At 45.6% G+C, this 26,353-nt stretch overlaps 1 protein-coding gene across 1 annotated transcript in view; it reads right to left on the bottom strand.

Annotated features, from left to right (window-relative positions):
• LOC138953337 (uncharacterized) overlaps positions 1-26,353 on the bottom strand; it is a 103,391-nt gene that overhangs the window by 64,930 nt on the left and 12,108 nt on the right. The window contains exon 3 of the mRNA XM_070325136.1: positions 2,117-2,226. Within this exon, the coding sequence (XP_070181237.1) occupies positions 2,117-2,226 (110 nt within the window). The remainder of the gene's footprint in view (positions 1-2,116; positions 2,227-26,353) is intronic.

The following is a 26,353-nucleotide window of genomic DNA, read 5'->3' as shown; positions in this document are numbered from 1 at the left end:
GAGCTGATATTGTCATTCTTCGTCACACATCTCAGTGTATGTGGGTGGGTTTTTTCCCTTGACTCTCCCCCCCCCCCTTTTTTGTTGTTGTTTGTCTTATTAATCTTTTGAAGGGGGGGGGGACCCAAAGGGATGATGGTGAAAGGTTGAGTTGGGGAAAGAACTTTTTATTTCATTGAAATACAGCGGGGAAACCCCAAACAGTGACTCACAGTCGGAAAGCAGGAAATCATAAAACAAAATCTTACTGGTTCGAATGAAATGTGAACTTGCTGGAGAAGGCGCAAGAGATTTAACGCAAGCACATCTGTGACTTTTCCCCCACACGGTCTACTCCTTGTCGTGGGGATCTCGATAACCCGGAGAGCTATGCCAGCCGGAGCAAATGCTCCTGGTAGGGCCACCCATGCTGGACAGGTCAAAGGATAGAGGTCAGACTAAGCTAGACCAGCTCCCCCATGAGTCTAAAATGGTTTGCGTAGGGTCAACACCCCTGCCTAGAAAAAGACTACGTTACAAAAGCATCAAGCACATCTGTGACTTTGACATTTAGCCAATAACGAAGGTTGGCCCTAAGCTCAGATTATGACAAAGGGGAGATGAAAGAAGCAGCCATGACTTTAGTGCTATTATATGTCTCCTTTCCCTTGTGGTGCCAAGTACACCTGTGTACATTAACATCATGCCTTCCATAACACTATCACCAATATATACTGTGCTGTGCCAATTATCTGTAAAAAGAGGAAAGATGACAGTGGGAACAAGAGAGAAGATGTACGACACTGAAAGAGCAACATTCCTCCCCTCCCTGCCCCCACAGCAATGCAGGATTGATAAGAGGGCAGGAAAACAGGGCTGTTATCATCCAGGCCACCTTGGGATGATAAAGCAGTCTGCCTGCAATGACTTCTACTGATATCACGCACTGTTTCCTCTTCTCTACCTGTTTATCTGAATTTTAACTACCACCACCCCCCCCCCCCACCCCCACCCCTCCCCCCCCCCCCCCCATAAAGGCAGCAGCATGTAAGAATATACTTCTGACAATAATTAGTTGATCTTGTGTGAGACGGTCACCTATGTTTTTCAAAGGGGTGAGTCGAAAAAAAATTATCAATAACACAAACATTCCGTAGAGCATATCATTATATAATGATGCAACTAAAATGTTGAAAAAAAGTAAAATTATTCTACGATAAAGCCCAATATGATAAACGGACATCAAAACACGTTAGCTCGCAACCAAAGGTCTTGCTGGTCAAAGGGGAGCAACCACTATGAAGCAGAACATATCAAATGGTGAATGAGAGGAGGTTGCCTCCCCTGCTAAAACTTACAGCTTATATTGAACTGACCGACGATCTCATCGAACGCTGAAGAAGAACTGACCGACGAACTACCCAAGCTTTACCTCTTTAAACACCAAACAACGGGATTGCAGGTACAAACAAACATATCAGATATGCAGGGCCGGATCTAGGGGGGGGGGGGGGGTTCCTGGGGTTCCGGACCCCCCCCCCCCCCCCCCTGGCCATCCAATGTACCTCTCACAGAAAAAAAAATGTGGACTTTGGACCCCTGCCTTCAGTTGGAACCCCCCCCCCCCCTTTCAAACGAACTTGGTCCGGCCCTGCATATGATATGTGTGATCAAATGAGGCAGAGCACTTTGTTAAGATCTGATAAATAAAGGGACGTAAGTGCTTCAAATGCGTACGCCGTGCAACAAGAGTAAGTAAGAGGTAAGAGGAATCAATCTCTTGGAACCTGAGAGAATGACAACTTCTCATTGAAATAAACAAGCGACTTTCATCCTACACAGATAAGACGAAAAGTACCTATCAATATTAATCAAGTAATTTAATCATATCTGTTGAACTGAATAGCAAGTCAGCCAGTTAGCCAGCCAGCCACACACACACACACACACACACACACACACCACAGACAGACCTGGTGGATTTGAGCGATGATGTGGGAGTGGGCACAGCGGTTAACACACTATCAGAAAGACAGACACACAGACACTGAGACAGACACACAGACACTGAGACAGACACACACACACCGTCACACACACACACACGGCACACACACACACACACACACACACACACCTGGTGGATGTGAGCGATGATGTGGGAGTGGGCACAGCGGTCAACACACTTGCCGTTGACCTCCACGATCTCGTCGCCCACCTCCAGCTCGGCGCGGTCAGCGGGGGACCCTGCAACACACACACTGCATGGTCAGTCAACTCACACAGTGGTCAACACACAAACAGCATGGTCAGTCAATTCACACAGTGGTCAACACACACACTGCATGGTCAGTCAATTGAAACAGTGGTCAACACACACACTGCATGGTCAGTCAATTCACACAGTGGTCAACACACACACACACTCACTGCATGGTCAGTCAATTCACACAGTGGTCAACACACACACACTGCATGGTCAGTCAATTCACACAGTGGTCAACACGCACACTGCATGGTCAGTCAATTCACACAGTGGTCAACACACACACTGCATGGTCAGTCAATTCACACAGTGGTCAACACACACACTACATGGTCAGTCAATTCATACTGTGGTCAACACGCACACTGCATGGTCAGTCAATTCACGCAGTGGTCAACACACACACTGCATGGTCAGTCAATTCACACAGTGGTCAACACACACACTGCATGGTCAGCCAATTCACACAGTGGTCAACACACACACTGCATGGTCAGTCAATTCACACAGTGGTCAACACGCAGAGTGAACGCTGTATCAATCATCAGACACCGGGGCCCGGACTAATTGCATCAATGAAGAGCATGCGCAGTGTTTGCTTCAGTTTTGTGTTTGTTTATGTTGTTATTTAATTGTCTGCTCAGTTGTTGTTGATGGTGGTGTTGGTGGTGGTGTTGATGGTGGTGTTGGTGGCAGTGTGGCTCTTTTGACCAATGTTGTGCCAAGCAGAAGGGTCATCTGAAACAGTACTTCAGTTATCTAGACGAACTGAACAAACCATCAAGTACAGCAAGCCAGTGAGTCAGGTTGCGTACGCTTACCCAGCAGTTTGATGCTCCCCTCGCCTGTCTCTGCGATGAGTATCATGTAGCCGTTTAAATCCATCGCCATGCTTCACCACTGACGTCACTCTCACTCTTCTCCAAACACCGCCACAGACATGATCACATCACCTAATCACCACACGAACCATGTACCACCGTCTGTCTCTTCTCTTCACAACAACATGGTCCACAAATGATTGACAACGATTAAACGGTCACTTTCGTCTTTCAGAGACTACCATACACAAACAGAATCGTCGGTGGCGATGGAACTAAATGCCATCCTGCGCACGCACGTTCGGTGATTGTTGCTGGGCCATTCCTGGTTTGATGAACAAGGACTTGGGGCCTTTCTTGCTGTATCTGACAGAACACGCACTCCTTTTGGGTTACACGTATAGGTTTTTCACACTCTTTTTATCTGAGTATCATGCAAACGCTTAAAAATGCATGTAACATGAAAAAAAGTACCTCACTGAACTACGGGGTATGCTGTCGTAGAACCAGCTATAGGCCTACTATGTCCAGCTCAATTTTCAAAGCGTTGCTATGGTGAGAAAACCCACACCTCAATCTTTTGCTGTAAATGTCCAATAAGGTGATAAGTACATGCTAATGATACACACCCAAAACGAGGTATAATCTCCATTTTCAGTTGTCATCATTTGACAGAAACATTGAAGCGAAGAGGACAGACTGAAAACAAATCTCCGACCATCATCAGCAGTCGCCACTTAACAGATGTATAGCGCAATCTCCGACCATCATCAGCAGTCGCCACTTAACGGATGTATAGCGCAATCTCCGACCATCATCAGCAGTCGCCACTTAACGGATGTATAGCGCAAGCTATAGCAAGCAGTATTGACTCACAATATTCGTTATAAACGTAAATCACATTTCGTTTATTTCCCACAGAAATCGTTCAGTCTCAACATCACGCAGCTCATCCTGCAATCAATACCATTCTAGCGATACAGCCGAGGACGTACTGACGAGAACACAGCGTAACTCAAAACACCACCTCCAACAACACGTTCAGGGTGGGGGGAAGAGGAAGATGTTTACGAGGAAGGAGGAATCTTAACGATGTCCGTCTTACACACATGGCGGTGTATGGTCTCTGTGCTGATTAGTGTTGAATTAGAGGGTCGGGGACGCCACAGTCAGATTATGCAGGGTGACCCCCTAAAAATGACACCCTCTAAAATACTAATAACTCCCACATGAGTTCAGCGAATGACTTCATATTTGGTGTAAATTAGCCTGGGATGTGGGATGATCATTTCACAAAGTTTCAAGTATGTAGGTTAAGGGGTTTGATTTAACCCTTTAAAAAAAAATTGAAAGTCGGGAGATTGGCTCAACAGTAGGACGTTTGACACTAAGCAGAAGCCACACTCATCCAACTGGAACCCCCCACACTCCCTGTAATTGCTGTTTCAACTCATATATATTGTCTGAAGATGGTTTTTGTATGCATGGCTCTTCCGAAAAATCAACAGGTAAAAATCCTGGAGTGCTAAAGTCGGGTTAATGTAACACAGTGCCAAATCTGGCACTTTTGAGTTAATCCCCGAATATGGATTTTTTTCCCCTAGAGCATACACGCCAGACCTTTTAACGTACAAACTTATCATCCACATCACGAGCAAATGTACACCAAAGTAAATCGCTAAAGTAATTTAGGAGTTATTCGCATTTAATTAATGGGTAGCATTTTTGTTGGGTCACCCTGTGTCAGTGTTGAGGGGGAGGGAGGAATCCTTACGATGTCTGCCTCACTCACGTGTGTGTGTGTTTGTGTGTGTGTTTGTGTGTGTGTGTGTGTGTGTGTGTGTGTGTGTCTGTCTGTCTCTGTCTCTGTCTCTCTCTCTCTCTCTCTCTCTCTCTCTCTCTCTCTCTCTCTCTCTCTCTCTCTCTCTCTGCTGATTAGTGTGTGGAGGGTCGGGGATGCCGCCATCATTATCACTAACGAGACAGTTTGGTTTCAGGGCGGTGACAGTGACGGGAGGAGGAGGGGAGGGAGGGTGTGGATGTGGCGAGGAGATGTGGCGCCGGCCGCCTCTCAGAATACTACGAGTAACTGTCGTCATCACATAGAATCGAAATGTGGTTGCGGAATTATCGTAAAATAAGTAAGTACGAGCCTTTTACTGATTTGGTGCGATTCGGAGGTGGTCCCCCATACATAATAATTGTCTATCAGTTCGTTTTCTCTGATCATCCACACATGTTGCAATCCAGCTGCCAGGCTCACCGATTATTAATACCTCCATAGATCCTTAGCGAGTTTTCAAGACTGCAGGGTGAGCAGTTCACCGCTGGTAACAAAGCACAAGTCTCAAAAGAAGACACCGCACTGATACAAGACCTATCATCACACACAAGGCGGTCCAGTCAACAGTGCGCGGCGCAGTTGCAGCCTCCTGTCGCATACAGGGACTACGATTCGGGGATAAAACAGAAACATCCTCTTCCTTACACCACTCCTTTCCAATACAGAAAGATACTAGAAATACTATCAAATGTGACCAATAGTCCCTTCCTCTCCACTACAGGACCAGAGCCATATTGGCCGAGCCATTAGCGCGATGAGAGCGATGCGGCACAGTAATGACCACCAGCGGCTTTCACCTCCATCACCAGCCAACACGTCTCGCGGCCAAAGCAGCTCCACTCCATCAGCTGGCTTCACTCCATACTGTTGGCCTGCAGTCCATATAACACTTTTTACTGCCGCTCTCATCTGGAATGATTTCAGCACCGGCCATTAGTCAGATTTTCTCCGCAGTCTCAGGAAGAGTAAGAGGCGAATAGATTTCTGGTCCCGGGATTACGCTCGGCACCCGAGGCATCTGAAGGGGGGGGCGGTTGGTGTAGGGGGAGGGCGTATTGAGATGTCAAGAGATGACGTAAATCAGAAATGGGAGCCTCGATGGTCAGTCAGTACTTGCATTGATTCGGTCGTTGACCAGTGAGCACCTCGTCACATCTATGCTGTCGGCATTAATCATTTCTGGTTTTACTTGCCAGTACCTGACACAACGACACAAACTTTCAACGCAGCAGGACATAATAAAATTGACGTATTTTTCCCTGAAAGCCCGGTAACATCTTGACTTCATAGTTTATAATCAGTTTTATTGTGGGCTGACAGAGTTCTGAAATAAGTCTTTACATTGGCCAGAAGCTTCGCAGCACCGAGAAAGTAGCAACAGTATCGTACGCAATACATCACGCAAAATATGTGAGAGAGTCCTACTACAACACTGACAGTAACACCAAGGGTCCCAACTTCCTGTATACCTGGCTAATCTTCATTACTTGGCAAGAGCAATGACAGTAACACCAAGGGTTCCAACGTCCTGTATACCTGGCTAATCTTCATTACTTGGCAAGAGCAATGACAGTAACACCAAGGGTTCCAACTTCCTGTATACCTGGCTAATCTTCATTAGTTGGCAAGAGCAATGACTACTGTATAAGAACACAAGAATGTATGAATGACAAAGAACAAATGTCTATTTTTGAATGTTTTATGTATGTTTTATTACGGACACAAAAGCTCAGCAATGCAATTTCTCTTTTAGAGATTAATAAAGTTATTGTATTGTATTGTATTGTATTGTACAGGCCAGCAGCTTGCCATACTGTCATGAATAATCCAAAGACAGGGGGGATTCTTTCTTTCTTTATTTGGTGTTTAACGTCGTTTTCAACCGTTCAAGGTTATATCGCGACGGGGAAAGGGGGGAGATGGGATAGAGCCACTTGTTAATTGTTTCTTGTTCACAAAAGCACTAATCAAAAAATTGCTCCAGGGGCTTGCAACGTAGTACAATATATGACCTTACTGGGAGAATGCAAGTTTCCAGTACAAAGGACTTAACATTTCTTACATACTGCTTGACTAAAATCTTTACAAACATTGACTATATTCTATACAAGAAACACTTAACAAGGGTAAAAGGAGAAACAGAATCCGTTAGTCGCATCTTACGACATGCTGGGGAGCATCGGGTAAATGATTATCCTCGTCAGTTCTGGCACTTTACTTGTCGCCTGTTTTATAACACGTAAGTCAGTGTTGAGTATTGACCAATATCTACATAGCCATACCGCTCCACATACAGGTGACGGGAGTCACAATCCGCTGTGGAGTGACAGAGCGGTCCCCAACACCACAAGACAGGAAGCACGTGACATCGACATGCCCCTCCTTCATCAGTCACCAATCATTGACCAACAATTCGCTCAACGATTTTATCCTTTAATCAACGAAAAATCAATAGGAGGCAAAAACAAGTCGCGTAAGGCGAAATTACTACATTTAGTCAAGCTGTGGAACTCACAGAATGAAACTGAACGTAGTCCGCCGCTTGTGCAAAAGGCAGTGAAAGTGACGAGCCTGTTTGGCGCGGCAGCGGTTGCGCTGTGCTTCATAGCACGCTTTACTGTACCTCTCTTCGTTTTAACTTTCTGAGCGTGTTTTTAATCGAAACATATCACATCTATATGTTTTTGGAATCAGGAACCGACAAGGAATAAGATGAAATAGTTTTTGAAACGATTTCGGAAATTTAATTTTGATCATAGTTTTTATATTTTTAATTTTCAGAGCTTGTTTTTAATCCAAATATAACATATTTATATGTTTTTGGAATCAGAACATGATAAAAAATAAGATGAACGTAAATTTGGATCGTTTTATAAAAACAATTTTTTTTTTACAATTTTCAGATTTTTAATGACCAAAGTCATTAATTAATTTTTAAGCCACCAAACTGAAATGCAATACCGAAGTCCGGCCTTCGTCGAAGATTGCTTGGCCAAAATTTCAATCAATTTGATTGAAAAATGAGGGTGTGACAGTGCCGCCTCAACTTTTACAAAAAGCCGGATATGACGTCATCAAAGACATTTATCGAAAAAAGAAAAAAAACGTCCGGGGATATCATTCCCAGGAACTCTCATGTCAAATTTCATAAAGATCGGTCCAGTAGTTTAGTCTGAAACGCTCTACACACACACACACACACGCACACACATACACCACACCCTCGTCTCGATTCCCCCCCAACGTTAAAACATTTAGTCAAAACTTGACTAAATGTAAAAAGCCACAAATACTCGTGTAGACGTCTCAAGTCTCGCATTGAATATGTGCTGTGCATGACTAAGTCACCTTCTATCTATTTTGTATACGACTTGTGTCTGTGTGTCTGTGTGTCTGTCGGTTGGCCTAGTGGTAAGGCGTCCGCCCCGTGGTCGGGAGGTCGTGGGTTCGAACCCCGGCCGATACCTAAGACTTTAAAATTGGCAATCTAGTGGCTGCTCCGCCTGGCATCTGGCATTATGGGGTTAGTGCTAGGACTGGTTGGTCCGGTGTCAGAATAATGTGACTGGGTGAGACATGAAGCCTGTGCTGCGACTTCTGTCTTGTGTGTGGCGCACGTTATATGTCAAAGCAACACCGCCCTGATATGGCCCTTCGTGGTCGGCTGGGCGTTAAGCAAACAAACAACAAACAACTGTGTGTCTGTGTGTCTGTGTCTGTGTGTGTGTTCGCGATGCACGGCCAAAGTTCTCGATGGATCTGCTTCAAATTTGGTGGGCATATTTAGGTAGACCCCGGACACAACCTGGTCGATGAGAATTTTCAACACGTGCTCTCAGCGCGCAGCGCTGAACCGATTTTGGTTTTTCTGTTCATCTTCCCAGATCCATTCCCAGTAACTCTTCCTCATCTTCTCCAGTGTTTTGCGTTTATCTCCCTTCCTTCGAGTGGCGTCAATCCATATTCCCGTTACTAATTTTAGAACACAACGCTCAATCCATATTCCCGTTACTATTTTTAGAAGGTCACTGTGTTTTGCGCGTTTATCTTCCTTCCTTCGTACGGTGCGCCGGCAAAGCCGGCGTACACCCGGCCAAGCCGGGTCCCCGGCGAAGCCGGGTATTCGGCTCTACTTCTTCCCGGCGAAGCGGGTATTCATCTAGTAGTTAAATAAGCATCTGGTATGATTCTAGGATTTCAAGAAGTGTTATTGTCCCCCAAGCACAGAACTTCCAACAGCACAGAACTTGTAGCGGTGTGTGGAAAGGGAAGAAGAAAAGGGACAAGCACTTGTTTCTGTTTCTTGCAGGCTGCCCCTCTTGATCCCGCCTTTCACAGCCCCGCCTTGCTCCGCACAGGCACGGCACGTTCACCGCCTGCACATCCTGGTCACCACACACAGAGGGGACGGCGAGGCGCAGGACAACGTCAAGTTACAAAAGCATGATCACGTTCACAACAAGTGCAAGCCGTCTCCACGTCTGAATGGAACAGACTAACTTCTATGCTATTTGTTCCGATTACAATGTCAAACTTGAAAGTTATGATATGTGGAACAGAGAGAGAGAGAGAGAGAGAGAGAGAGAGAGAGAGAGAGAGAGAGAGAGAGAGAGCGAGAGAGAGACAGAGACAGAGACAGAGACAGAGAGACAGAGAGACAGAGACAGAGAGACAGAGCGCGAGAGAGAGAGAGACAGAGAGAGACAGAGAGAGAGAGAGAGAGAGAGAGAGAGAGAGAGAGAGAGAGAGAGAGAGAGAGAGAGCAAGCAAGTCAATTGTCAGGAGCCAGCCAGTGTGTGTCAGACACCAGGACGGTGAAGCCACGCTGATTGCAGTCCTGCATTGATTCTATCAGCGGAACTCTTTTCTATTTGCGGTCACTGGCGCTAGCTGGACATTATTGGACAATTACCGGTAGGGGGAGCCCGGGATTGTCTCAAGACCCATTACACAGTCGGCACCGTCACTAAACAGTCTGCGTCCCCCACGAACCGAGACAGGAACACTGCCTCCTTACAAACAGAAAATAGATTCGGGAAAGACAATTACTTCATCTCATTTATTTGCGATGCTTGTGTTACTCAGTATTGATGTGTTTTTGCTGTGCCAGTTGTTCAGCCGTCTTTCATTTCACTTCCGGCACTTTTTTGTGCAGGCTCCTCCGCTGTGGCTGTCCTACATTCGTGTCCGCGGCATTCACAAGATCTTTGCGCAAGTTAAAGATCCCATTCTCATTAAAAAGGGAAGAAAGAGAAGGGGGACGAGGAAGAAGAAATGTAGCTATTCCACTTGTCCCACTTTAAACTTTGCGCGAGATTATTTGTCACAGATTGTTCTTCTAAATCTTCTAGTTGTTTATTGAATGGTGTTAACAGCCACAGCCTTCCGAGATGGAACCCAAAGCCCCCTCCCCTTCCCCTTCTTCCCGCACTTAACCCCCTACAAAAAACCCTCCTTTCCCTCCCCGTGGATGTGGCAGCGTGATGGTAGTGGGGTTGGGGGTGGAGGTGGAGGGTCCAAAGTCCCGGTGTCACTGAAGTAAACTGATGGCCTGGTGAAGGAGACAGCCCTGTGTAACGCGGTACTCAGACCTCGATGTAAATTGTCGCCCGGACTTAAAGAGATTGAAAGGTCTCCCCCCCCCCCCCCCATTGGACTTTAAGAGATTGAAAGGTCCCTCCCCCCCACCGCCCCCTCCCCTCCCCCCTCTGCAGGGGTACCAGGAAGGGGAAGAGAAGGAGAAGTGAGGTAGGACGGGGGACAGGCTGTGATCGATGGCAGTGGAGGACCAAGCTGTCCCGTCTTTTTCTCCTTGCCCTGTTTCATGGTGTCAAGATGGCCACACTCAGATACCGCCGCCCTAAATTCTCTTACTGACACTGCTGTCCCGTCTTTTTCTCCTTGCCCTGTTTCATGGTGTCAAGATGGCCACACTCAGATACCGCCGCCCTTAATTCTCTTACTGACACTGCTGTCCCGTCTTTTTCTCCTTGCCCTGTTTCATGGTGTCAAGATGGCCACACTCAGATACCGCCCTTAATTCTCTTACTGACACTGCTGTCCCGTCTTTTTCTCCTTGCCCTGTTTCATGGTGTCAAGATGGCCACACTGAGATACCGCCCTTAATTCTCTTACTGACACTGCTGTCCCGTCTGTTTCTCCTTGCCCTGTTTCATGGTGTCAAGATGGCCACACTGAGATACCGCCCTTAATTCTCTTACTGACCGACTGCTGTCCCGTCTGTTTCTCCTTGCCCTGTTTCATGGTGTCAAGATGGCCACACTGAGATACCGCCCTTAATTCTCTTACTGACACTGCTGTCCCGTCTGTTTCTCCTTGCCCTGTTTCATGGTGTCAAGATGGCCACACTCAGATACCGCCCTTAATTCTCTTACTGACACTGCTGTCCCGTCTGTTTCTCCTTGCCCTGTTTCATGGTGTCAAGATGGCCACACTGAGATACCGCCCTTAATTCTCTTACTGACACTGCTGTCCCGTCTGTTTCTCCTTGCCCTGTTTCATGGTGTCAAGATGACCACACTCAGATACCGCCCTTAATTCTCTTACTGACACTGCTGTCCCGTCTGTTTCTCCTTGCCCTGTTTCATGGTGTCAAGATGGCCACACTGAGATACCGCCCTTAATTCTCTTACTGACACTGCTGTCCCGTCTGTTTCTCCTTGCCCTGTTTCATGGTGTCAAGATGGCCACACTGAGATACCGCCCTTAATTCTCTTACTGACACTGCTGTCCCGTCTGTTTCTCCTTGCCCTGTTTCATGGTGTCAAGATGACCACACTCAGATACCGCCCTTAATTCTCTTACTGACACTGCTGTCCCGTCTGTTTCTCCTTGCCCTGTTTCATGGTGTCAAGATGGCCACACTCAGATACCGCCCTTAATTCTCTTACTGACCGACTGCTGTCCCGTCTTTTTCTCCTTGCACTGTTTCATGGTGTCAAGATGGCCACACTGAGATACCGCCCTTAATTCTCTTACTGACCGACTGCTGTCCCGTCTGTTTCTCCTTGCCCTGTTTCATGGTGTCAAGATGGCCACACTCAGATACCGCCCTTAATTCTCTTACTGACCGACTGCTGTCCCGTCTGTTTCTCCTTGCCCTGTTTCATGGTGTCAAGATGGCCACACTGAGATACCGCCCTTAATTCTCTTACTGACACTGCTGTCCCGTCTGTTTCTCCTTGCCCTGTTTCATGGTGTCAAGATGGCCACACTGAGATACCGCCCTTAATTCTCTTACTGACACTGCTGTCCCGTCTTTTTCTCCTTGCCCTGTTTCATGGTGTCAAGATGGCCACACTGAGATACCGCCCTTAATTCTCTTACTGACACTGCTGTCCCGTCTGTTTCTCCTTGCCCTGTTTCATGGTGTCAAGATGGCCACACTGAGATACCGCCCTTAATTCTCTTACTGACACTGCTGTCCCGTCTGTTTCTCCTTGCCCTGTTTCATGGTGTCAAGATGGCCACACTGAGATACCGCCCTTAATTCTCTTACTGACACTGCTGTCCCGTCTGTTTCTCCTTGCCCTGTTTCATGGTGTCAAGATGGCCACACTGAGATACCGCCCTTCATTCTCTTACTGACCGACTGCTGTCCCGTCTGTTTCTCCTTGCCCTGTTTCATGGTGTCAAGATGGCCACACTGAGATACCGCCCTTCATTCTCTTACTGACACTGCTGTCCCGTCTGTTTCTCCTTGCCCTGTTTCATGGTGTCAAGATGGCCACACTGAGATACCGCCCTTCATTCTCTTACTGACACTGCTGTCCCGTCTTTTTCTCCTTGCCCTGTTTCATGGTGTCAAGATGGCCACACTGAGATACCGCCCTTCATTCTCTTACTGACACTGCTGTCCCGTCTGTTTCTCCTTGCCCTGTTTCATGGTGTCAAGATGGCCACACTCAGATACCGCCCTTCATTCTCTTACTGACACTGCTGTCCCGTCTGTTTCTCCTTGCCCTGTTTCATGGTGTCAAGATGGCCACACTGAGATACCGCCCTTCATTCTCTTACTGACACTGCTGTCCCGTCTGTTTCTCCTTGCCTGTTGACCTTGCCCTTTCACACATTCAAATAAAGTTTCCATTTTCCCGACACTATTGTAATTTAAATAAGACGAGCATGTCATGGCAGCATCCCTGTTAAATCCAAGACGACTGGCTGTGTGTGGACTGTTGGTCAACGTGAGTGGCAGGGGACTGTTCCATTCAGGCACCATCACCACTGTTGGTCAACGTGAGTGGCAGGGGACTGCTCCATTCAGGCACCATCACCACTGTTGGTCAACGTGAGTGGCAGGGGACTGCTCCATTCAGGCACCATCACCACTGTTGGTCAACGTGAGTGGCAGGGGACTGCTCCATTCAGGCACCATCACCACTGTTGGTCAACGTGAGTGGCAGGGGACTGCTCCATTCAGGCACCATCACCACTGTTGGTCAACGTGAGTGGCAGGGGACTGCTCCATTCAGGCACCATCACCACTGTTGGTCAACGTGAGTGGCAGGGGACTGCTCCATTCAGGCACCATCACCACTGTTGGTCAACGTGAGTGGCAGGGGACTGCTCCATTCAGGCACCATCACCACTGTTGGTCAACGTGAGTGGCAGGGGACTGCTCCATTCAGGCACCATCACCACTGTTGGTCAACGTGAGTGGCAGGGGACTGCTCCATTCAGGCACCATCACCACAGCTCTTCAGGGCACCAGTTCTCTTTCCGACTTTCCGCCAGTCCTCTGGCACGCGCCTATTCACGCCTGTCGATTGGACAAACTCAACTCAAGCTGACATTACTGCAATGTGGTGGAATCTCTGACAGAAAAAGATCGGTAGTTTTCTACAGTCCACAAATAAAGCATGCAAGTTGCCATAACTCGCCCTGAACTGAACTGAACTGAATTAAATAATTGCTGCGTGATGTCACAGAGTCAACGAGAGGAGGAAGAGGTGGCAGGTTTTTGAGAAAAAACCTCCGCCAGGATCATATCGCGTAAAACAAACGGACAAGAGGACGCAACGATAACTAAACGATTATTTTGTCTTCAACAATTCTTAGTTCCCCTCGAATGGTTTTACAGTTTCATAAAACCTTGAAACACTGCACCATATGTGTGACAGTCATTTGAAGAACAATTTAGTTACTTCTCTAACAAACACAACAAGAAACAACCCAAGTGTGGACATCTTACTTGGCAGGTTTCATTGCTTGAGTCACCCCACCTCTACCAAACACAAAGTCAAACAACCCAAGTGTGGACATCTTACTTGGCAGGTTTCATTGCTTGAGTCACCCCACACCTTTCAAACACAAAGTCACTGTACGGATAGGCTGGCACCATAAGACCCAAACGAATTAAAATCAGTCAAGCAAATTCCTTGTTTACCCCAGTCTATTGTGTTGCAATGTGTGTCATTCATGTCCACACCAGAACGTCACTATGGACAATTGAGTCGCTGCCATCATCCACCAAGCCATAACGACGTAATCCCATTTCAAACAAGCCACCTCTTTTACATCAACTCACACACCGGATCGGCCGCTAATTCCGGTCCTGATTAAATAAATCAAGTGATGGAGGCAGGCCAGCCCGGGTTGGAATGGAATCAATCTCTCTCAGCTGCACGACCCCCGATATGCGACCTGGGTGTGGGAGCCATACTGGCCGTGCAAACACCACCCGCTCCACCAACCTCACCCTATCACGTGACATGCCGCCATTACTACCTCCTCCCTCAGCCACTGATGTTTACACTTCCCAGCATTCCTTTAATAGAAATCGGCTTCCGGTGCCGCCCCTGATAACATCCCATTATTGGGTTATGTCAATTTGACTTGTGGACAAAAAGTGTGACGGCGGTAATTGATCGTCTGCTTGCCGTGGAAAGGGTCGTGGCCCACCCTGTCATCAGCAAGCCAGAGGGGAGCGACATTCCTGGAACGCGGTTTTCACTGATTCAATTTCCATTAATACGACTAGCCCCTGTCATGGTGTGGAAGTATTCAGTCAATGAATTGTCTAAACAATGCCACTGGCTTCAGCTGCTGAGTGGAGTGGTCACTGCAGTCATTATGCCCTACTGTTTGGCATGTCGATGATGTCAGACATCTTACATCATGCTGTACTTGGGCTTCTCTGTCCTCAGTGTCACCCCAACAGAGCCAGAAGTAGAATCGCCCTGTTGAAACCGTCTCAGTTTGACGTATTCTACCACCACATCTGCCTTATCTTAACACACAAGTAGCAGACAGTGAGCAACCAAGCGGCCATACACAGAGGGAGACAGCATGGCAATAGTGTTGGAAGCGAGACACACAATGAAGAAGCCTTAGTTGTGACATTTCCCTGAACCATGTATCTGTTTTTGTCTCACCATTGATAGCCCAGGGCGGCACCACACACAACACAGACAGCCTTCCCAACTAATTTCACACGCCATTCACTGCACGGAAACACGGAAACTTGTTCTGGCGCTTGTCTGAAGGGGCAACGGTGATAGTGATTCCACACGGTATTCTTCTTTTCACAATCACCACGGCCTAATTCTCACTATACCCAGTCTACATGGTATTCTGGTTTTCACAATCACCACGGCCTCTTTCTCACTATACCCAGTCTACACAGTATTCTGGTTTTCACAATCACCACGGCCTCATTCTCACTTTACCCAGTCTACACAGTATTCTGGTTTTCACAATCACCACGGCCTCATTCTCACTTTACCCAGTCTACACGGTATTCTGGTTTTCACAATCACCACGGCCTCATTCTCACTTTACCCAGTCCATACGGTATTCTGGTTTTCACAATCACCACGGCCTCATTCTCACTTTACCCAGTCTACACGGTATTCTGGTTTTCACAATCACCACGGCCTCATTCTCACTTTACCCAGTCTACACAGTATTCTGGTTTTCACAATCACCACGGCCTCTTTCTCACTTTACCCAGTCCATACGGTATTCTGGTTTTCACAATCACCACGGCCTCATTCTCACTTTACCCAGTCCATACGGTATTCTGGTTTTCACAATCACCACGGCCTCATTCTCACTTTACCCAGTCCATACGGTATTCTGGTTTTCACAATCACCACGGCCTCATTCTCACTGTACCCAAGTCAAGCAAAGGACTATTTACTTGTCTGCAACTGCTTGATTTGTACACCTTGAATATCAGTCTTGAAGAGAAAAAGGCGGTTGTTTTCAATCAGTAGAACTCTACTTTAAGCCAAGCCATCTCAACATAATGAAAAGCGACATTTTATTTCTAGGTCACTCACAGACTGTTTGACAAATCATCACCACCAAAGTCATCACCATTAACACTGATCGATAATAATCAGTGCATCGAGTAACGGCCGGCTAGGTATACTGTGACTCGCCTCAAGCACGGAGTACGCAAATGCATGAATACACAGAAATTGGACCACAACACTCATTGTACCACAAGATTACCAACACATTGTCAGGGGGAGCTCAGAAAAAACCCGTCCCGGTGCCGTGAAAGAGAAAAACAGTGAAACGTAGGTTGATGCCAGCACAAGAGGTGGCGCACAGTGGTAATGGCGGGACGTGCAGTGAGCACGTGACTCCAGTCGCACATGCTGTGCAAGCTCTACAACTCTGTCCTCACAACGCCACACTCCTACAACAATTCACTTTCTTGGACTCGGACACAGAAAGACATACAAAGGATATCTTTGGGAATTCCTCGAGTTCTGTACAGCAATATTAATGGTCTAATTATTCTGGTTTGGCAACTGTAGACCATGCAAAGTAGACCATGCAAAGTAGACCATGCAAAGTGTACTTCACCAAGCTCGCTGCACGAAGCTTTGACAAACACTTTTCGGTAAAAGGACTTCGCGAAGTCATCTTCGCTCACAATTAAAGAAGGCCTTTAGCCGGCTTCTGACTTTATACTGAACATTTGTATAGTGTTTTATGTTTTCCTTGTTCCAAGCCGTAAACATTACTTCAAAACGGCTTTTGTATCCGCTACTGGCATGATCAGACAACAGACGTACCCTTCAATGCCAACCAATGGGGTCTTCTCGTTTTCGACAGGAGACATAAAACCCCAATCTGCATAACATGTCCCGAAGGTCCCACGTTCCATGCAAGGAGACAGCGTTCTGACAGATTTACACATGTATTCCAAACAAGCATGTTTCTCACTACAAATCTGTTGTGCGTCTTGTTCCACGGCTTTTTATCTGTTGATTTTCTACTGATGGCATGTGCAAATCATTTCAAACATGACCTAACATTTTGTGATGACCCTGACAGTTTCAGTTGTTCAAAAGCCAAAGCCATAAAGGAACATTCGTTCAAAGCCGCAGAAAACATTGAAGTAGTAACACAGTAATCGAATAGTATTAGAAAATATAACATCTTAGATATTTTACCAACAGAAGATCAGGCGCAGTAAACAGAGACATGTGACTTCCTCCAGCAAGAAAAAGAGCCGGGTGATACCGCCAACTTAGGTCTACCCATTATGATCGGCATTTCATGTAACCGTTCAGCTTGTCAATCTGAAAACACACACACACACACACACACACACACACACACACACACACACACACACACACACACACGCACACATTATGAAACCGACGACCTGTGCTAAACCAAAACCAGAAACCCACCCCAAAGACGGACGCGCAACGAAGGGTGCATTGACCAAGACATGCCGCTATTCGCCCCGCGGCCCCTCAAGGGTGAAACCCAATCTGCGTGCATTGCTCATCTGCCTAACAACATCTCCCTCCACATTCGATTAACTCTCACTTGACAATCACGTGTCTCCATCAGCCCTCCATCTTGTCAGCGAGGACAATTGAGTGTATGGAGAGGCCTGTTTTTATCCCGGGCCTTTGCCTTTTTCCCTGACGCCCTGCCGGCTTCCCTGTCACGGCTCGTTATCGGCAATCGTTGCGGAATGTTCCTGTAAAAAGACGAGGCTGTAACTAAGACGTGATTGTGGGACTGATCGGCACCATATTAGGTCATCATGTTCGCCACCGGAAGTGCCTCCTTATACCCAAACAAAGCGCAAACAATCTGTTTACAAGTAAGATGGAAACAATGTTTCAGTCTTACAACCTGTCCTTAGTTGGCTGAAGGTAGCGAGGACGTGTTGAAATGAAAGAGTCGGCCAATCTGCAATCATTTTCGTCTCGCGAACACTGCTCGTGAACAACATATGGGAGATAACTCTGTATTCTTGTTTTGATAGATTCGCGTAGGACTTTAACGTCTGGTCAGAGAGATAACTGGATAGCCGTTGAGCGATGATGATCAGAATGACTCACCTCTAAGCTTCATTATGCACCAAGCATACACGCTACTGTCGCTTATGGTCATTTGTCGCGTCTATAGCTCTCTCAACTCTCATCATACCACATTCAAGGCAGTCGTACGATATATTTCGCCGGAGAAATATAGGCAGATGAGTGTTTGATGATAGTAAGGCGAGAGCTTCAGAACCATTTCCATAGTGGATTGTTGTCAAGAATCCGAACGTTCAGAGTAAAGAAAAGTGTAACAAGAAAGCACAGGCAACACACAACCACAGGTTACCGTTTTACCTGCTTTTTACATTGTGTCAAGTTTTACCTGGTGTTTACATTGTGTCAAGTTTTACCTGGTGTTTACATTGTGTCAAGTTTTACCTGCTTTTTACATTGTGTCAAGTTTTACCTGGTTTTTACATTGTGTCAAGTTTTACCTGGTTTTTACATTGTGTCAAGTTTTACCTGGTTTTTACATTGTGTCAAGTTTTACCTGCTTTTTACATTGTGTCAAGTTTTACCTGGTTTTTACATTGTGTCAAGTTTTACCTGGTTTTTACATTGTGTCAAGTTTTACCTGCTTTTTACATTGTGTCAAGTTTTACCTGCTTTTTACATTGTGTCAAGTTTTACCTGCTTTTTACATTGTGTCAAGTTTTACCTGGTTTTTACATTGTGTCAAGTTTTACCTGCTTTTTACATTGTGTCAAGTTTTACCTGCTTTTTACATTGTGTCAAGTTTTACCTGGTTTTTACATTGTGTCAAGTTTTACCTGGTTTTTACATTGTGTCAAGTTTTACCTGCTTTTTACATTGTGTCAAGTTTTACCTGCTTTTTACATTGTGTCAAGTTTTACCTGGTCTTTACATTGTGTCAAGTTTTACCTGCTTTTTACATTGTGTCAAGTTTTGACCAAATGTTTTAACATAGAGGGGGAATCGAGACAAGGGTCGTGGTGTATGCGTGTGTGTGTGTGTGTGTGTGTGTGTGTGTGTGTGTGTGTGTGTGTAGTGCGATTCAGAGAAAACTACCGGACCGATCTTCATGAAACTTTACATGAGAGTTTCTGAGAATAATACCCCCAGACGTTTTCTTCATTTTGTCGATAGATGTCTTTGATGACGTCATATCCGGCTTTTTGTAAAAGTTGAGGCGGCACTGTCACACCCTCATTTTTGGCTCACGTAAGTGTAGCCTATGCGATGCTAACTTTTGTCTGTCTGTGCTTGCGTGCGTGCGTGAGTGCGTGCGTGCGTGCGTGCGTGCGTGCGTGCGTGCGTGCGTGCGTGCGTGCGTGCGTATGTATGTATGTCTGTGGTAGACATTTTAACATTTGACTGAACACCGAAATACTAATGTGTGGTTATTATTTAAGCAACAACTTCAAAGTATTGAAGCAATGATCAACATTTCGTCGGCACGTATGTAGTTAAAGTGTGTATCCAAAGAAAACGGGTGGTGGGGGGTTTTGGGGGGGTAAAAACAGCTGACTGGTTTGTGTCGTGTGTGGTATGTAGACCAGGTCAGGGGTCAAGGTTAGGTCAGATCGCGTGAAGGATTGTGGTATAGATACAGTTATCACCGAGCTGCAGTTCGCCGATTCGGAGAAGACGATTTCACATTGTTCGGTTTCGTAGCTCCAGAAAAATAGATAAAGAAGATACCAAAGGAGATTTCCTACAGGTTAATCTGCACAGCGTGTTTCCAGTGTCTGCGCGAGGAAGCGCAGCGTCGATCTGGCCATCTCAGGCAGTCGTGTCCCCGTAAGTAGGCTACAGACTGACATATCTAGATCTAGTGTCTCGCACTCTTGCACCGTGTCACCTATGCTTACTGTGTGTGTGTGTGTGTGTGTGTGTGTGTGTGTGTGTGTGTGTGTGTGTGTGTGTGTGTGTGTGTGTGTGTGTGTGTATGTGTGTGTGTATGTGTGACGGAGTGATTGAGTTTGTGTTACTGTTTGTTGATTTCTTACGTGAGCCTTGAAGGCTTCGCCTCTTGTTTCAATGAAATTGATTGAAATTTTGGCCAAACAATCTTCGACAAAGGCTGGACTTTGGTATTGCATTTCAGCTTGGAGGCTTAAAAATTAATGAATGAGTTTGGTCATTAAAAATCTGAAAATTATAATTAAAATCATATTTTTATAAAACGATCCAAAAACAATTTCATCTTATTCTTCATCATTTTCTGATTCCAAAAGTATATACATATGTTATATTCGGATTAATAACAAGCTCTGAAAATTAAAAATATGAACATTATTATTCAAATTAAATTTCCGAAATCGATTTAGAAACAATTGCATCTTATTCCTTGTCGGTTTCTGATTCAAAAAATATATATAGATATGACATGTTTGGATTAAAAACAAGCTCAGAAAATTAAAAAGAATAGAGATACAAAAAAGCGTGCTATCCTGCTCAGCGCAACCACTACCGCGCTATTCTGCCTGTCAATTTCCCTGCCTTTCCCACGAGCGGTGGACTGACGATGCTACCAGTATACGGTCTTGGTGAACAAATGCAGTGCGTTCAGTTTTATTCTGTGAGTTTGACAGCTTGACTATATGTTGTATTTTCGCCTTGTATTCCATGAAGCAAAGAAAAATTTAGGTGATTTGCAAACAGAAAAATGTCTATCATATTGTCAGTTTGTAATAACTTAGTAAACACTGTTAAAAGTCGGCAGGCGATATACTGCACGTTATCACGGTCTGAAGCAGACAGGACTGACCTACTTATCCACGTGCCCATACAGACAGCGTACGCTCCTTGTCAAAATCCCCCATCTGTCTGCCAGCCACAAGCACAAAAGCCAAACAAAACTAATCAGCAACATGTCAGCCTCCAAAAACGTCATAGAAATCGAAGAAAGAAAGGGAATAGAAGAAGAAAACGGTGACAGGCCTACATGTACCGTGACGGTACAGCAGATTAATTCCATTTCTTTGCGGCGCTGGCAAATATTTGACAGCGGTGCGACCAAGCGCGAGGCAGATTGCTATTAACCTTCATAAAGCTCTCAAACTTGCTCCCCTCTCCCCGCCCCCCGTATGTCGACTTTATTCATCGATTTCCCCGGGGCTGGCAAGTATACACCACTGTCTCCTCCCTCTTCGCCTGCTACTTTCCAGCATGCACTGACATTTCCTGCACTGTTCTTCCGCTAAAGATGATGATCAAATTCATAGACTGATTTTACCCTCAAGCATAGAACTGGCTCCGGGTTTGGAAATCTATAGCAATGCCTCCTCCAACCGTTTTTCCTGCTATTTTTAATAATGCATTGACATTTCCTGCAGTTTTCTTGCGATAAGAATGATCGAATTCACAGATGACTTTGAATGATGTAGCGCTATTTACTGCCGTTTTGTGTCGTAAGCATGATCACATGTACGTCATTGTGTTGTATTTATTTAAAGTTTATTGTTTTTAAATGCGAAATTGTTCCTGTTATTAAGATTATTATATTGAAGATTGATTTAAGGCGCTTACGTTGTGTATTGCTGCTGTTGTTAAGATGATTATATTTAAGATTGTAAGGCGCTTAGAAGTATATTAGGATTTGCGCCCTATTGCCTATAAATACCTTGATTATTACTATTATTATTATCCCATTTACTCACTGACTTTGCCCCCAGGGCAGATGTGGGCCCGGGTCTGAAGACTGCACAGCAAAGCAGACGACTGAACATCAAGCCTGACATTTCCCTGTCCCTTTTAATCATGTGGTGCCAGTCCAGGCAAATGAACTGTGTATAGGAGAGCGCTACAAAACGGTCCTCCCCTCCATCGTTATGAAAACCACGTATTTGTCCCTTTTTTGTTCTGATAACTCAACCTCATTTAATGAATTAGCAAAGTTACAAAGCATTTTCGAGCAGTATCTAAATAACAGCACAGCGAGTGTCTCTTTTACTTTTTATGGTCCAATTCACCAAATAACTTCTCCTTATATGTTTAACCTAAGCCCACGTGCCATGGGGTAAAAGACCAGCAGACACACACTGCCCGGGGCTGGTGCCACGGAGTCATCCGTCCCGACAGGTAGGCCTCACCGACATCCTCACAATACCACAGGTACACGGATGGACACAAACATTGAGGATGCCAACTGAGCAAATAACAGTTTTTTCTTAAAAATCAAGTGGTTAAACACCACAAAAGCATTTAAGGCGGATGGTCGAACGAAGCGGTGAAACGACCAACGTAAACTGCAAACACCTTCACATAAAAAAAGGATAATTGAAACGAAGCCCATAAAGTCAGCCAATCGCCACAGTTTACCTTTAATCACACGATACTCACTGGAATGTTGCGGAAGACAGTACCGCAGCCAAAGGTTACCAAAACCAATGATGCACATATCGCACACGACTTTTTAACGCATTTTCAATATTCACTTTCTTCATTATTTGATTGATCACTTTCTTCAATATAACTTATTTGTTTAATTCGCTACTATTTGGTTGTTAATTCTCACCAGTATTACTTCATTACTTTCACTTTGGAACCACTTCCCAGCTCATCACTTTCACTTTGGAACCACTTCCCAGCTCATCACTTTCACTTTGGAACCACTTCCTAGCTCATCACTTTCACTTGGAACCACTTCCTAGCTCATCACTTTCACTTGGAACCACTTCCCAGCTCATCACTTTCACTTTGGAACCACTCATCACTTTGACTGTCACCATCATTTCCGAGTTTGATCATTTTCTTCATGACCACTTTCAATATCACTCCTTCATCAACTCTTCTTATCTCATCACTCTCTTCTTCCGCACTACCTAATTTTTCACTTCCTAATTTGTCACTTCTTTATCAGCACTTTCTAATATGTCACTTCTTTATCAGCACTTTGTAATATGTCACTTCTTTATCAGCACTTTCTAATATGTCACTTCTTTATCAGCCCTTTCTAATATGTCACATCTTTATCAGCACTTTGTAATTTGCCAGTGTCTTTGTCGCTTACTCCTAACTCCTCTCTTGCTGTGGACAACTCGCTTTCTCCAGCACCGAGTGAACGCACTGGACGTCTTGTGCGTGTGACTGTCGGAGACTTTCTGCCACACTGCCACAGCGCGCTCAATAATCAGAACAGCCCGTCAGCACCCGGGGCTTCTGCCTGTTGAACACACCCACACAACGAGCTGCCAGCCCATTTTCATTTCCTGTCCTAGAGAGCCAGGAAGTTGTCACAAGGCGGGGGAGGGAGACAAGGAGGGGGACATGAGGGGTGGGGACAGGGGGGTTAGAGAAAGGAGGCAGGAAAGTTGTTTGAAATTCAGTCATCTAATTAAGAATTATTTTAGACGAGCATTTCAGTCACTGATTACCTCGGCCGGGTTTCATCGGGATTCGCCGAAGGCAATGTTTGGTCGAGATTACAAGGACATTCCTTATCATTTTCCATTCGCAATCTTAAGTGACGTGAGCTTCTTGGAAACTGCCTTCATAGTTAGAAGTCATCCTGAACTCAGGTCAAAATGAGTTCGGCTCATTTTCTCCCTGACAGGATGCCTTGAGTTTCCTTGTCTGGCAAGGAAACCGATTTTTTTTTTTTTTTTTACATATTTAAAGCTTTTTGTAATGTATTATTGATATAAGCAGATTCGCGATCCTCGATAATGATTTTTTTATGGTGTTTTGTAATTTTTAAATTACAAAAGAATTGATATGTAAGACAGTTTCAAGCGAGCTATTTTTCGCGGCTGTATTTACTGTGCAAACAACTCTAAATATGGCAAAAGTGTCACGTGATAATCAACCGTTTGGTTTTGGCGCTGACTGGAGCAGACGATTTTTTCTGTAACCAGTTGACAGTGATGAAACCATATATTACGGTCTCCTTCCGGCAGCAGTCCCAAAATTTCGACTTGTTTTGACCTTAGAACGATGTCTTTATCATAACTGTGAAGAACAGAACGGAGATCACTGTCGAAGTCGGCCAATCTGCAATCATTTTCGTCTCGCGAAAACCATATGGGAGATAACTCTGTATTTTTGTTTTGATAGATTCGCGTAGGACTGTAGCGTCTGGTCAGGGAGAGAATGAGCCGAACTCATTTTGACCTGAGTTCAGGATGAGTTAGAAGTATGTGGCCAGAGACTCAAACAGCTCCCTCGGTCTGTATACTGAGTTTCTTTATACAGTAAATGGAGGCAGTCATCTCAGCTTTATCACCACGACTGTTAGCAATCACCGACGAAGAAAGGCAAGAGAAAAATAACCATTCTACTTGTTCCGCTCCATTTGAAGGAAATGTGTTCTTGGCTTGTTGACTGATAACTGTCTGAATAAGCTCTTGTCCAACAAAGAAACTTGGGCATAAAGATTCTCTCGATCAGATATCCCCTCCGTATACCCTCCCCCCTCTCCCACCCACACACACACATGCCGGCAGGGTAACGTAAACCACCGTGTTTAGCCCACAGAGATAAAGTCTAAATCTCTGTGGTTCAGGCCCATCATCAGATAAAGTCTAAATCTCTGTGGTTCAGGCCCATCATCAGATAAAGTCTAAATCTCTGTGGTTCAGGCCCATCATCAGATAAAGTCTAAATCTCCATGGTTCAGGCCCATCATCAGATAAAGTCTAAATCTCTGTGGTTCAGGCCCATCATCAGATAAAGTCTAAATCTCCATGGTTCAGGCCCATCATCAGATAAAGTCTAAATCTCTGTGGTTCAGGCCCATCATCAGATAAAGTCTAAATCTCTGTGGTTCAGGCCCATCATCAGATAAAGTCTAAATCTCTGTGGTTCAGGCCCATCATCAGATAAAGTCTAAATCTCTGTGGTTCAGGCCCATCATCAGATAAAGTCTAAATCTCTGTGGTTCAGGCCCATCATCAGATAAAGTCTAAATCTCTGTGGTTCAGGCCCATCATCAGACGAGAAAAGTGCTTCCCCTGTCCCCGCGGCATGAAGAGGCCAGAGCAGGGAGGGGCTGCCCACACTTGAGTGTGGCTGGGAGACGAGCAGCGGCACCGAACACCTTGGTTTCCCCGAGTTTCTCTCTTCACCGAACACCTTGGTTTCCCCGAGTTTCTCTCTTCACCGAACACCTTGGTTTCCCCGAGTTTCTCTCTTCACCGAACACCTTGGTTTCCCCGAGTTTCTCTCTTCACCGAACACCTTGGTTTCCCCGAGTTTCTCTCTTCACCGAACACCTTGGTTTCCCCGAGTTTCTCTCTTCACTGAACACCTTGAACAGGGGTCGACACTAACTTATTTGGCCTGGGGCCACACTGGCCCCAGAGATGGAAATTGCTGGGGCGGAAAACAAAAATCTGGGGCCCACTCTCAGTATTCACATGCGGCAACACATTGTCTGTTTTTCTCCATCGTACTGAAGCCAGGGAAATTCTTTCAACCATTTGACATTGAAATTACGACAGCACTTCGCGCTTTTGGCTGCATCGGTCTCCTTTTTTCGTTTCTCTCCACCCTGTTCTTCATCTTCATTTCCATGTCTTTTTAAACCAGGGATGTGTCGCCACATTTTGCGTTTGGCATTTGAAGGCGATACTTATCTCTCACGCTAAAGAGCGCAATCTGGGAGTTATTTCCCGTGCGGCATATTGTCCTTCGACGATTTCAATGTTTTTTTTTCTTGACTGCGGCATTGATCGTAACGCAAATTTCAGTGACGACTTTGACTGGCGATTTTTAGTGATTGGCTCTGGCATTAGAATTTTCGGTTTGTCATTGTTGGAATTTATCCTGGGGCGGAGTGGGCCCCAAGCTTCGGCAATGTTTGGGGCGGAACACAAAACTCTGGGGCGTTCCGCCCCCCGCCCCCGCTAGTGTCGAACCCTGCCTTGGTTTCCCCGAGTTTCTCTCTTCACCGAACACCTTGGTTTCCCCGAGTTTCTCTCTTCACTGAATACCTTGGTTTCCCCGAGTTTCTCTCTTCACCGAACACCTTGGTTTCCCCGAGTTTCTCTCTTCACCGAACACCTTGGTTTCCCCGAGTTTCTCTCTTCACCGAACTCCTTGGTTTCCCCGAGTTTCTCTCTTCACTGAACACCTTGGTTTCCCCGAGTTTCTCTCTTCACCGAACACCTTGGTTTCCCCGGGTTTCTCTCTTCACCGAACACCTTGGTTTCCC

This window comes from Littorina saxatilis, linkage group LG17 (assembly GCF_037325665.1).
Source record: "Littorina saxatilis isolate snail1 linkage group LG17, US_GU_Lsax_2.0, whole genome shotgun sequence".
Lineage (NCBI taxonomy): Eukaryota > Metazoa > Mollusca > Gastropoda > Littorinimorpha > Littorinidae > Littorina > Littorina saxatilis.
Note: the sequence above shows the minus strand (reverse complement) of the source record. Positions and strands in the feature narration are given on the sequence as shown.